The following is a 12,969-nucleotide window of genomic DNA, read 5'->3' on the forward strand; positions in this document are numbered from 1 at the left end:
CACACCCTAATTTTCTATTTCGAATTTCTAAAACCCAAATTATATATTTCAAAATAAAAAAACCCTAACTTTATATTTAGAAATCTCAAAACTCTAATTTTCAATTTCGAAATCCCTAAACCCTAAATTTCTATTTTGAAATCTCAAACTATCTAACAAGTTAATGATTTTACTACAGGATCAGGTCATAGAAGAAAAAAACGGAGAAGAATATGCAGAAAAACCTACCGTTTCTATGGGAGATCATTGTCCGACGATGACGAAGATGAACCGGCCTGAGACATAGACGAAGACGAAGCAGAAGATACATGTGTTCTTGGATCCATAGGTGTTTAAATTTTCATATAAATCGCAAGAGAGATACCGAAATTGTAAGAAAAATCGCCTCACTTTCTGAAAATCCCGAGAGAGAAATAGCGGTTCTTGAAATCGTGCAAGAGAGAGAGAGTTTTCGAAATGATACAAGAGAGAGAGTTCAACAGAAGAGAAAGTGGGAGGGAGAGAGGTTTCTTTTTTTTAAAAAACTTAGTCCTTTTTTTATTGAAAAGCTATAGTCTTTTTCGTCTTTCCCTTAACATCCAAGGTTATTTATATTTTTAACTCATTTAAGTTTTTCTTTGTATTTCTTTGTAAGGATAGCACTGTATACTGTTATATTTGCTATATCCCTTTTCATTGCTGCAGCATTGAAGGGAAAATTCCAAATTCTGCAGAAGCTTCGAGAGCGAGCGAGAGAGATGTCGAAGACGTTGGTCCAGCCGATTGGGCAGAAGAGGCTTACGAACGTGGTGGTGGTGCAACTGAAGAAGTGAGGGAACCGCTCGAGATCGCCTGCTACAAGAACAAGATCCTTTCATGGCGGTCCGGCGTGTAAGCTTTCCAATCCTGCCTCAATTTTTTTAAAATCCAATTATTTTATGAATCCGATGATTGGGCTGTCATCGCGTTCGTTATGCTGTGTATGTTGCCGCTACTAGTGTTAATCGGTTCATGAGTGTTTCTTCCCAATTTGGGGATATGTCACTGATGCTTGAGATGTAGGGTGAGTTGATATGAAGGCTCGTATGTAGTACTATGTAGCATGTCTAGAAAGAACCTGGGTTTGGCTACATTCATGGGGAGTGACGATCAACGCCTGAAATAGAGAAAGATTCTGCCTGCATGAAGAAACTCGCGGTGTCACCCTTGAATCCTCTCCACATGTTTGAACTTTTGGGTAAGGATGAGACTGTAAGATACGAGAACGATATTCAATCTTGCAGGGAGAAGGACCTGGACGAAGTGTTGCAATCGCAAACAGTCTATACCAATGTTTCGAAAGGAGTTCTTGCCAAGACGAAGGGTTTGATTGCAGCCTTTGCGACTGATGACCAGACTAAAATATGCTTGGAGGTGAGTCGTCATGGTTTGTGTTAAAGTAAGGAAAGAGCATATTCAACATCTAGAAGGTTCGAGTTGACAAATGGAAGGTTGGAGCTGAATTTGGAAAGCGAACATGGAAAGAAGCAAGAAAAGGAAACAGGACATTTATATCAATGAAGAAAAGGCAAGACAAATATTGAGAGGATATTACGACAAGCACAAGAAGGAGTTTATAAGGGGTGTAAGACTCCATTATAGAATTTGGCGAGAATAAGATTTGAGAAAAGGTTTCTGTAATAAGGTTAAGAGTTCTTGTACGATAAACACTGGTGAGAGTGATTTGAGAGAAAGTGAGGTATACTTGAGGGGGGCCTTGAAACAACAGGTGAACCCTTTACTGGGCCTAGACTAGATTTGGGGTAACACGGGGTGTGCGCTGCACACAGTGTGTTTGGGGCTGATAGAATTTCTTGTGATATGGGATTCTGCTCAGGGGGAGTGGAACAAGTGTGAGTGAGTATTACTTGGAAAGCTTTAAAGTGTACTTGACTCTTATCAAAGAAATAGAATCAGTTTTGGGAATTCTTATTTTGCAATATTGTGTGAGTGTATTTTTTCAATTGGTATCAGAGCATGTCATTGATCGCAGGAAAGTTTTCCTCTCATATCGATGTACGATTCAGTTTCACACAATGGAAGGGTTCAAAGATTCACAATCTTTTGGAAAAACTACTATGCTTGACTCAACCAACTATGGGCATTGAAAAGTGAAGATCAGCTCCTATATTCGTGGCCTTGATGAAGATACGTGGAGTGCTGTCACTGATGGATGGACTCGACCAACTGATGTCATTGATGGAGCTATAGTAACAAAGCCAAAAAAATCAATGGACAGCTCAAGAGAAGAAAGATTCGGCTATGAATCAGAAGGCTTTATCAATCATTTTCAGTAGTGTCAGTCCTGATGAATTCGAACAGATACAAGGATGTGAAACTGCGAAGGACGCCTGAAATACTCTAGAACTTATTCATGAAGGAACTTCCAAAGTAAAAAGGAACAGACTGGATATGATTGATCTACAGTTTGGACGGCTGAGGATGGGAGATGATGAGAGCGTGAAAGAATTCTGTGGGAAATTGAGTGCATTGTCAAATGAGGCAAGTGTACTTGGGAGAAAGATTACCAACGACAAGCTTGTGAAGAAACTTCTGAACAGCTTGCCAGCTAAGTATCATTCACAGATTCTTGTCTTTGAAGGTGTAAACAACTTGGATATTGTTACATTCAAGGAAGCTATAGGTACTCATACAAAAAGATTCCCTCACAGATGGCGAATAGGAAGACTGGAAAGATTGTTCGACCGGGAACAAGACGCTCTGCTAGACACGTTGCTCGTCAATCTAGCGAATCAGATAACCCTCAACTTCCTGTGATTGTCGAAGAAACTGTGCCTATGAATACAGGCGAAAATTCGGAGAAAGAAATCTGCACATGCATCGGCTGAGATCACCCATGCGAAAACGGGTGAACAGGACAAGGATTTGTCTGAGAACGATCTGACAACAGAGCAAGTACAAGTGGAGATGCCTCAAGTCGATAGCGACCATCCTGAACGACATGACGGTACGGATGAAGATTCCGTCAAGGAAACTAAAACTGATGAGGCTAAGGAACCAGAGGGGGAAAGTGATGAGCGCGCACAGTTACTGAAGCACTAGATGATTCATTACCAGGAACAGAGGAAGAGGAGGGCATCGAGACTCAACCTCGTGCAAAGGAGATTCCAGTCCCCGTTAGTCTTGATGATTCTGACTGTCCTTTGAGTGTCTTCCAATGAAAGGCAAAGGGTAGAGCTATGACGAAACGCAAGACCACCTTGGCTCATGCAAAGGACGCTTCAGAAGGCCTTAGCAGAACCCCGAAACGGCGAGTGTCCAAGAAAAAGAAAGGGGAAACTTCTGAATCAACTGCTCAGGCTAGCAGATCAGGTGATTCTCCTCTCAAACCCCTCTCAGAGAAATTCTTGTCTGTTGAAACCAAGAAGAGATTTGAAAAGTTCAAGGGGCTTGAAGTCATTGCTGAGAGGAATGTGAATGTAATGGATTTCCGAAAAAATCAAGTCTGGGAACTGTTTATGGAACGTCATTTAACCGGAACAATGACCTATGCATGCCCATTCAGCAAAGGGCTCGTGCGAGAATTCTATTCGAATCTCACTCAAAGGACTGATATTCCTCGAGATCAAATGTATCACAAGGCGTTTGTCTGAGGAAGGTTCATTGAATTCTCTCCCACAGTCATCAACAAACTTCTGGGAACGCCTGATGACTCAGATCAAGGTTTGGGAGACTATCCCACTGGAACTACACTTGAGGATTTAGAAGTCTCTCTCACGGGTGAATATGTTGAAGGAAGAAGTGGAAAAATGCCAGTTGCTAGCCTTAAGTTTGAAAGTCGAGTCATGTTTCTGGTTGGTAAAACAAATTGGTTTCCTACCCGCCGAACTGATGTGATTTAGGATGAACTGGCCATGTTGATATTCAAGTTTCTGAGAAAGGATAAAGTCAACCTAGGAAGCATTATCTACAATCATATACTTTCTCGAGCTGAAGATATGAGAGTCCGTTACTTGCTTCCTCACCCTTATCTTATTCAGAGTATCATTGTGCGACAGAATCCTGAAATTGTTGCAGACTCCGAAATCACTGAAGTCATTCAGCGCCCTTTGATCATTGAGTCCAGAGTTCAACGAGCACAGCTGAGCCATATGCAACTGTGCAGCAAGACGTTTGCTCTTCTGATGAAACATGACAAATTGTTGCGTCAAGTGGAGTCAAATAGAAGGAATGCCAAAGTTGTCGCTTAGATTCGTGGACAACAACACGCTCTTCGGGAAGAGTTTCAGAGTTATGGTTGCTCAATCACCTCCCACAGGTATGTTCTCTGTTTGAACTCATGCTGATATTTTTGAGTTTCTACTTATCCACACAGGGGGAGAAAGTGGAGCGAATGAGTCAGGTTCTAAGGACAAAGGAAAAGGAAAAGTGGTGAAGGAAATACAAAGTGATGTTGAGGAAGAAATCGAGGAAGAAAACTCCGAAGATGCTGAATCTGAGTGAATAACACTTCCTGGATGTGAAGTGGACTTAAGTGGCTTAGTGTTTATCATCTGCTTAGTGTTTAATTGCTTTCCCTTTCGTGGCTGTTATCATCTGCTGTGTGTTATGTTGACCTAATCTGTTGACCTAATCAAACTTCTTTATGATGCTATGAATTACTTGCTATGAATTGCGACCGTGTGTTCTATGAGTTTGAGTGTGTTTAAGCAGAAAGTCAAAAAGGGAGAGAATGTTAAAGCAAAGAAAGAGCATATTCAACATGTAGAAGGTTCGAGTTGACAAATGGAAGGTTGGAGCTGAATTTGGAAAGCGAACATGAAAAGAAGCAAGAAAAGGAAACAGGACATTTATATCAATGAAGAAAAGGCAAGACAAATATTGAGAGGATATTACGACAAGCACAAGAAGGAGTTTATAAGGGGTGTAAGACTCCATTACAGAATTTGGCGAGAATAAGATTTGAGAAAAGGTTTTTGTAATAAGGTTAAGAGTTCTTGTACGGGAAACACTGGTGAGAGTGATCTGAGAGAAAGTGATGTATACTTGAGGGAGAGCCTTGAAACAACAGGTGAACCCTTTACTGGGTCTAGACTAGATCTGGGGTAACACGGGGTGTGCGCTGCACACAGTGTGTTTGGGACTGATAGAATTTCTTGTGATACGAGATTCTGCTCAGGGGGAATGGAACGAGTGTGAGTGAGTATTACTTGGAAAGCTTTGAAGTGTACTTGACTCTTATCAAAGAAATAGAATTAGTTTGGGAATTCTTATTTTGCAATATTGTGTGAGTGCGTTTTTTCAATTTGTTTTCATCGTATCGGTGTATCTTCGAGTTCTGGCTTCACTAAATGCTTTAAGGATCTTTCACTAATACACGAACTGTAGATTTTGGAGAAAGGAGAGCTTCAAGTCGCTGGGAAAGAGAGGGAATCCCAGCTCTCAAGCCAGTTTCGGGATATCACAACTATTGTTATGCAGAAAACCATCAACCCCGAAATTCAACGGCCCTACACCATCAGCATGATTGGACGCCTGATGCACGAAATTCATTTTGCCGTTGATCCTCATAGCAGTTCCAAGAAACAGGTGGGAGAATTAGACAACTTTACTACCCAGTGATTTCATCTTCGTATTTGAATATCTTTTCTCTGAAAGTAGTTGAGTTATGCAGGCACTTGAAGTTATACGTAAGCTGCAACAGCATTTCCCGATAAAACGTTCTCCGATGAGATTGAAGCTAACTGTTCCTGTACAGAACTGCTCCTCGCTTCTGGAGAAACTTAACGGATGGAATGCTTGTATTGTCTCCAAAGACAAATCGGAAACCCAGTTGTCCACTGTAAGCATATCTACCTCTACCATCTTTGTCGATGTAAAACTTTCTCTTCATGTTTCGTGGAATGTTATAGACCCGGGTCCGAATTCAATGTTTCATATGTTCTTTCATTCTTGTTCTATCAATCCCCTCTAATTGTGATGGCTCAAACTGTGCAGGTAAGCGAGATGGATCCGGGTCTTTTCCACGAGTGTGATTCTCTCGTGAGAAATTTGTAGGGCAGACTCAAAATACTCGCGAAATCAGTGCATGCAGAGGGAGATGCATGTATGGATCAATATGACGAACACGATGGTATGCCATTGCAAACCATGAAGACGTACTCCTCCACTGAATCATCCCAGTCTCGATCCGCCACTGAGTACAAGGAATCTATCGATCTCGTTCTTCAACTGAGCGAGAAATTGGATAAGCAAAACGTCCTGACGGGTAGCGGTGGAAGAAACCCGGAGGGAGAAGGGAAGCAGACCAAGTGCAACACTTGCAATGCTTTGGTCGGGGATTCCAGACAATACAGGGAGCACTGTAAGAGCGAATTGCACAAACACAACCTGATGCGGAAAACACGCAAACTCCCTCCCCTAACAGCCGAAGAGAGATGGACATGGATGTTTCCAAGAGTTGAAGGATTACTCCTTCTGAATCAGTTAAAATGTCAATGGTGAATCATTTTCTGTCGAGTTCAGACATTGTGGAACTTGTTTGTAATGCATAGAACGTGCGAAATACAACGCGAGATTTGCAGAATTCTGCCCTCAGAGACACCCATTTCATCAACATATTAGCAAAGCAGTTGTACATAAGAAAAAAACAATGATGGAAACACTCTCCATGGAGAGAAACGGCATGTTTTGCAGAAGGGAAGCTCGTGGGAGAGACCAGAATCTCCACACATGCAACATTCAGTGGCTGCACCTTTATCTGTTCGCTCCCATGGGGGCGAGAGAGATAGAGAGAAAGATTCTATTTTCCTGGGGATAGTACAAAAAGGGTGGATACACTAGAGACGCCATAACGTCATTACTATATATATATATATATATATGTATCACCTTCTTCTTCATCAACGCAAGGTCAAGGTTGTATCTTTACCAATGGTTAAATCCCACCTCATTTCTAGTGTATCACCACTCTCAGTTCCATTATCGGCTTTGTTTCCATGTCATCCGCTCCAATCAAACTGAAAATTGTTGAAACCATTAACAGTCCCTAGGAGGTGGTTCCCCATTTCTTGTTGCTGGTGACCCATATTTTGATCTCTTCCCATCATCCCCATCCTCCCGTTCATGTCTGTGTTGCCATTACTACTGTTTGCCATCGCTGCTCTGATCCCGTTCCCGTTCCCCCCACCAACCCCCATTGTGCCAAAACCCGCTCCACCTCCAATGCTATTCACCGGTCCATTCATCACCAAGCCGTTTCCCCCTCCGTGGACTCCAGGGTTATTTATGGGAGATATCCTGTTAGCAGCCTTCCCATCATATACGTACGATCCAGAACCAACCATGCCTCCTGTACTAGGAATTTGGTTATTCATCATTATTTCATGCAGGATCTTCTGAACAGAACTCTGAGAGTCATTTGCTTCAGCTTCACTCGGGGAAGGACCTGGCTGCTGCTGTATAGCAGGAGAGCTTGCAACACTCCTGTGATTAACGGACGGTAACCCATTTTGAGATGGTTGAGGAAGATTACTGTTGTTATTAGACGAGGAAGTCGGAGACTGAAACGACGGCAGGCTGTGTTGAATAGTACTGGAGGAACTTGGAGATGGCATCTGAAGAGAATTTCCACCATAGGGACTGTTTGGATTGTTGGCAGAGTTCTGCTGCCTTGAGTTCATCGAATTCTGGTGCATAAGCCCTGCAATGCTGCCTGTGGATGTAGAAACAGAAGCAGAAGCTGCATTGAAGGAATTATTTACACTTGTCACGCCATTGTTGGGATTAACCTGCATTGCTCCACCTTGGCCTGAACTCTGGTTACCGTTAGCATTTTGTGCAACTGCTTGTTGTTGCAGCTGTGGCTGTGGCTGCCTTAGCTGGTCACTGGGTGTCTGAGACGGTCCCGGAAGTGCAGATGAGGAGCTTGTTCTCCGAGGAAACTTGGCTAAACTCTCTGCGAAAAGAACATGAGACATTGACTGAAAGGGAACGAAATCACCAGCCAAGATAATACAGGAATCATAAAATGATTTTCATTTTATAATATGAACTCAAACTGTAATATAAACGCGGTAAAATGATTTTACGGCTTGAAAAAAAACCCAACACAATACTCATGATGCGTAAGATGTGTGTTGAAGATGAGTTGACCTGACCCTCCTCAATTGACAGCGACAACAGAGGCTTACCTATAGGTCCTGTTTCTGTTTCTCTGCTATAGTCTATCAAGTCCTTCATACTATTTACCACCTCTGATATCTACAAGGTTCCAAAAGATCAACACATCGGCCAAAAAAAGGAAGAGTTTAGCTTGGGCATCCACATAAAAAAATATGCAACGCAAATACGGCCACATACCTTCAAATGATAAAAATATGGAACAACATAAATATCATATTATAAAACATCGCAGCAAGGACAAGGTGTTTCAAAAAATGGTTTAATTGTTTCAATTCGTTGTTTTCCAAGGTTGAATCTTTTGAAAGCATATGAAGTTGTGTGAAAGGGGCATTTGAGACATATCGGGGCATCATTATATACCTGAAGACATCGGACGTATCTCTTTGTGTACCCCAAATCATTCACCAATGGAACTTCAATTGCTTTTGCCAATTGCCTTGCAGATGCTACAAACCTGTGTTACAGTAGCAATACCTCAGATGTTACTTTGACACAATGACTCCAGTGGCAATCAAACAGCAAAAGAGACGAATCATTACATGTTGCAGTTGCTTTGTAGCTCTGGAAGAGTATCTGAAGATGCATTTTGAGTGGCTTGTTGATATTTCTGAGCTGCAGAACCCAGTTGACTAACCTGCAAATGTGAATCGCAAAAAGAGGTGGATACAAAAGTATTGTCACAAATATAGAGGCTGTATTTACAAATACACACTCCTACCCAAATCTCCAGAAACCACTTAACAAAAGGATGGATAAAAGACTATGTCCCTATCATCAATAGTCAATACACTCAAAATTGATTATATGCTTGCGGAAAGCTAAATCATTTCGGAATTATGCGAGCAGTGTCCTGTAATATATCACGTTTTGGAATTGTAAGCTCGTTCAAAGACAAAACCATTAAAAAGAAGTTTGCAAATTCTACACGTCCCAGCGACGGAGAATATGAAAAAAAGGCTTACATGATGAATTAATATTTCTTAAAGTTACCTGCTGTATCAAAAGTCTTCGAGGGATAAGCTCTTCATGACGTCGAGCGCAAAACTCCCACAAGCATATCTGAAAATGAACAAACAGAATAAGAAGCAAGGAGAGAAAATTAAAGCCCATAAGAGTTTTTTTTTACTTTTTGAAGAACCTTAAGATCTGGAGAGAAAACTATCCGAAGTTGGCCGTCACGAACAACACGTAGATGCTCAAAGACACTCTCTTGTGTTGCTTTAGCGTACTCCAATACAATTTGACCAGATGAATTTTGTGATTCCCTCGGCATATCAACATATAAAAGTTCCTCCAATGTGCCACTCTCATACTTTATCTTAAAAAGCCGGGGAAGGACTTCCACAGTGGCCTCTAAAAAAATGAATGAAGCAAAGCAGGCATAGAGTTTTCGATAAGCTGAAAGAACAAGCCATGCAAACTTCATGAAAATGACAAATGCAAAAAGAAAAAGTAAAAGTCATCTGGAAACATACCGAAACCACGTCCAGGTTTCCGATTACATATCTCACAGTGCCACCCGTCCTGAAATGAAATAAGTAAAGACAATGCCTCAGTTGCATGGCAAAAAAATTACCCAAAAAAGAGTTGTATAGAGGGGAAAAAAGCTCTTCTACAATCATACAAGACTGAAGTAAGTTCCCTTGAGCAGCAAACCTGAGAAAAAACTCCAGTTGTTTGCCGGCCACTACCATACATAGAAACACACCATCTCTTTTTGGCATTGGGAGCAAAGTACTCGGCTACAAATTTTCTCCAGAACTCGATATTATTGTCCTGCATATAGCAGTAGGCAAGATGTCAAACCCGGAAGAAAAAAAAAACTGGGATGAATAAGGTTTTTAATGCTAAGAGGCTTACTTCAGGTCTATGTTGTTGCCGATACATGTACTGAGTAAGCCGTTGGGCACCCATCCCAGGCTCGTAGACAGGTTTCACAAGTGGCCTCAAAGGCAAACTCTGCTGTTGAAACTGCTGCGGTAATTGAGGTCGTTGTTGAGGCATTGCTTTCAAGAGTTGCTGCTGTTGTTGAAGTTGCATAAGCCTCTGCTGATGAAACAGATTCATTTGAGCCCGAGGAGATTGGCCCGACAATTGAAGAAACTGCTGTTGTTGCTGTTGCTGTTGCTGTTGCTGCCGGTGCTGCTGCTGCTGGAGAAACAGTGACTGCTCTGTATGTTGTGGTTCCATTTTCACTTGGGCCAAACTCCTCATAGCCTGAAGTTGCTGCTGTTCCAACTTAACCGGTCCGAGATTTCTCAACAGCTGCTGTTGTGGCTGTTGCAGTTGCCTGTGTTGGTCTGCGGATACCTGGCCAGGCTCCAGCTTAACGGGTCTAACGCCAGCTAATCCTCCTCCACGTATTGCGGGAAACTGCTGCTGTTGTATAGACTGTTGACAATGTTGGAAATTCTGAGACTCCATTTGCTGGTTCTGTTGCTGATCTGACAAAAACTGGTTGGATGAAGGGTCTGAGAATTGATGACCCTGAGCTTGAACTGATGAGCCAGTGGTCACCATACTGGACAATGGGTCAGACCCACACCCACCCATCTCCATACCCACACGCTGGCCAGAAATGACAGAACTTGGCACATCATTTCCAAAGGATTGATTGTTTAGTAGAGAAGACATGTTTGGCGCATTCCCGAGCAAACTCATGTTGATGTTATTGCCAAACTGAGTTCGTGGGGAGACAACGGAAGCAAATGTCGGTTGGGAAGGAAGCTGACCTCCTTGGCCTCCCAACACACCAGAATTTGACCTTAAAAGAGAAGGCGGAACAGGCTGGCCACCACCTACCGGAGTGGGCGGCCCGGATGGAACCATTCTCCCGGAATCTCTAGCTCAAAATCAACCAGTACACAACTACCTAGACTAATAACTATAACGAAGCAAGAACAACTCGGATAAGTTGCACTGTTACGAGCTCGAAGTAATTTGCATCATATCAGCCCGGTATTCCAAATGCAATGTCTTTGATGCACCAATGAGCCAATCAACTTGAGAAGCAAATTTTCCAGGCCAGGTAGAGGCTTTGAAGCCGTCAAATACACAAACAAGACGTATGGAAGAGCCAAATCTGCAGGCCGCCGAGTACTTTGCTCCCAATGCCAAAAAGAGATGGTTTGTTTCTATGTATGGTAGTGGCCGGCAAACAACTGGAGTTTTTTCTCAGGTTTGCTGCTCAAGGGAACTTACTTCAGTCTTGTATGATTGTAGAAGAGCTTTTTTCCCCTCTATACAACTCTTTTTTGGGTAATTTTTTTGCCATGCAACTGAGGCATTGTCTTTACTTATTTCATTTCAGGACGGGTGGCACTGTGAGATATGTAATCGGAAACCTGGACGTGGTTTCGGTATGTTTCCAGATGACTTTTACTTTTTCTTTTTGCATTTGTCATTTTCATGAAGTTTGCATGGCTTGTTCTTTCAGCTTATCGAAAACTCTATGCCTGCTTTGCTTCATTCATTTTTTTAGAGGCCACTGTGGAAGTCCTTCCCCGGCTTTTTAAGATAAAGTATGAGAGTGGCACATTGGAGGAACTTTTATATGTTGATATGCCGAGGGAAATTGCGGGAAACTGCTGCTGTTGTATAGACTGTTGACAATGTTGGAAATTCTGAGACTCCATTTGCTGGTTCTGTTGCTGATCTGACAAAAACTGGTTGGATGAAGGGTCTGAGAATTGATGACCCTGAGCTTGAACTGATGAGCCAGTGGTCACCATACTGGACAATGGGTCAGACCCACACCCACCCATCACCATACCCACACGCTGGCCAGAAATGACAGAACTTGGCACATCATTTCCAAAGGATTGATTGTTTAGTAGAGAAGACATGTTTGGCGCATTCCCGAGCAAACTCATGTTGATGTTATTGCCAAACTGAGTTCGTGGGGAGACAACGGAAGCAAATGTCGGTTGGGAAGGAAGCTGACCTCCTTGGCCTCCCAACACACCAGAATTCGACCTTAAAAGAGAAGGCGGAACAGGCTGGCCACCACCTACCGGAGTGGGCGGCCCGGATGGAACCATTCTCCCGGAATCTCTAGCTCAAAATCAACCAGTACACAACTACCTAGACTAATAACTATAACGAAGCAAGAACAACTCGGATAAGTTGCACTGTTACGAGCTCGAAGTAATTTGCATCATATCAGCCCGGTATTCCAAATGCAATGTCTTTGATGCACCAATGAGCCAATCAACTTGAGAAGCAAATTTTCCAGGCCAGGTAGAGGCTTTGAAGCCGTCAAATACACAAACAAGACGTATGGAAGAGCCAAATCTGCAGGCCGAGCTTCCCTTTCGGACATTCTAGGCTTGCAATGTCTCCAAAGGGCGAGATGGACTCCGTGTTTCTGTCGACACAGATCCAATTCGCTGAATTCGACACAAATTTACTTCAATCAAAACCCAGCAACATGCCCAGAAAGATATCAAACATATAACCCAAAAACAAAAGGAAACCCAGACAAAGTTCAACAATTATTCAAAGGATTTCTGGGAAGAAAAGCAGGAAGCGAAGCCAATAGCGGAAGAAGACCCAGAGACAAATGGAAGCAGCTCGATCAAACCCTAATTGACGAAGACTCGGTGACAAAGAAGTCGAAAACCAGTGAAGAAACAGCAACTAAATCGAAAATTCAACTTACCAGAGCTGAAATTGAACAGTATGTCTCCGATTATAATTTATCTCCGACCATTTGAATCGAACCCCAAATCATACAAGAATCACACAAGGAAAAAGGAGATAACTTTCCAGAGCAATCAGCTCCGATGTCCCAAACAAAACAAACAA

The 12,969-nt window shown here is 42.4% G+C and overlaps 1 protein-coding gene, 1 long non-coding RNA gene and 1 pseudogene across 3 annotated transcripts; 2 read left to right on the forward strand and 1 right to left on the reverse strand.

The window, feature by feature from the left end:
• The first annotated feature begins 737 nt into the window (after positions 1-737).
• LOC104798880 lies at positions 738-6,483 on the forward strand (annotated as a pseudogene).
• A 24-nt stretch (positions 6,484-6,507) lies between these two features.
• LOC104798863 (transcriptional corepressor SEUSS-like) lies at positions 6,508-11,249 on the reverse strand. 2 transcript variants are annotated; one of them, XM_010521077.2, is made up of 9 exons: positions 10,024-11,249; positions 9,820-9,939; positions 9,639-9,687; positions 9,302-9,516; positions 9,154-9,222; positions 8,703-8,797; positions 8,524-8,617; positions 8,172-8,241; positions 6,508-7,936 (listed from the first exon to the last, which is right to left on the reverse strand). In XM_010521077.2, exons 1-9 carry the CDS (start codon positions 10,990-10,992, stop codon positions 6,981-6,983), a joined length of 2,637 nt encoding a protein of 878 aa, XP_010519379.1. In that variant the 5' UTR covers positions 10,993-11,249; the 3' UTR covers positions 6,508-6,980. The 2 variants fall into 2 exon arrangements, with proteins under 2 accessions (XP_010519379.1, XP_010519378.1); XM_010521076.2 differs by having other exon boundaries at positions 9,290-9,561.
• A 5-nt stretch (positions 11,250-11,254) lies between these two features.
• Positions 11,255-11,732, forward strand: LOC104798862. The gene is made up of 3 exons (XR_769495.2): positions 11,255-11,341; positions 11,474-11,522; positions 11,645-11,732. It is a non-coding gene; the product is annotated as an uncharacterized LOC104798862 (long non-coding RNA).
• Positions 11,733-12,969: the final 1,237 nt, after the last annotated feature.

The sequence above is a fragment of the Tarenaya hassleriana genome, unplaced genomic scaffold (assembly GCF_000463585.1).
Source record: "Tarenaya hassleriana unplaced genomic scaffold, ASM46358v1 Cleome59, whole genome shotgun sequence".
Lineage (NCBI taxonomy): Eukaryota > Viridiplantae > Streptophyta > Magnoliopsida > Brassicales > Cleomaceae > Tarenaya > Tarenaya hassleriana.

Excerpts from the sequence above, each read along its gene's own strand:
- LOC104798863 (XM_010521076.2), bottom strand. The coding sequence starts at position 10,992 with ATGGTTCCATCCGGGCCGCCCACTCCGGTAGGTGGTGGCCAGCCTGTT. Across the intron at positions 9,223-9,289 it reads ATCTTAAGGTTCTTCAAAAA|ATATGCTTGTGGGAGTTTTG; the intron begins GTAAAAAAAAAC and ends GTTCATTTTCAG. Across the intron at positions 7,937-8,171 it reads AACAGAAACAGGACCTATAG|AGAGTTTAGCCAAGTTTCCT; the intron begins GTAAGCCTCTGT and ends TTCTTTTCGCAG.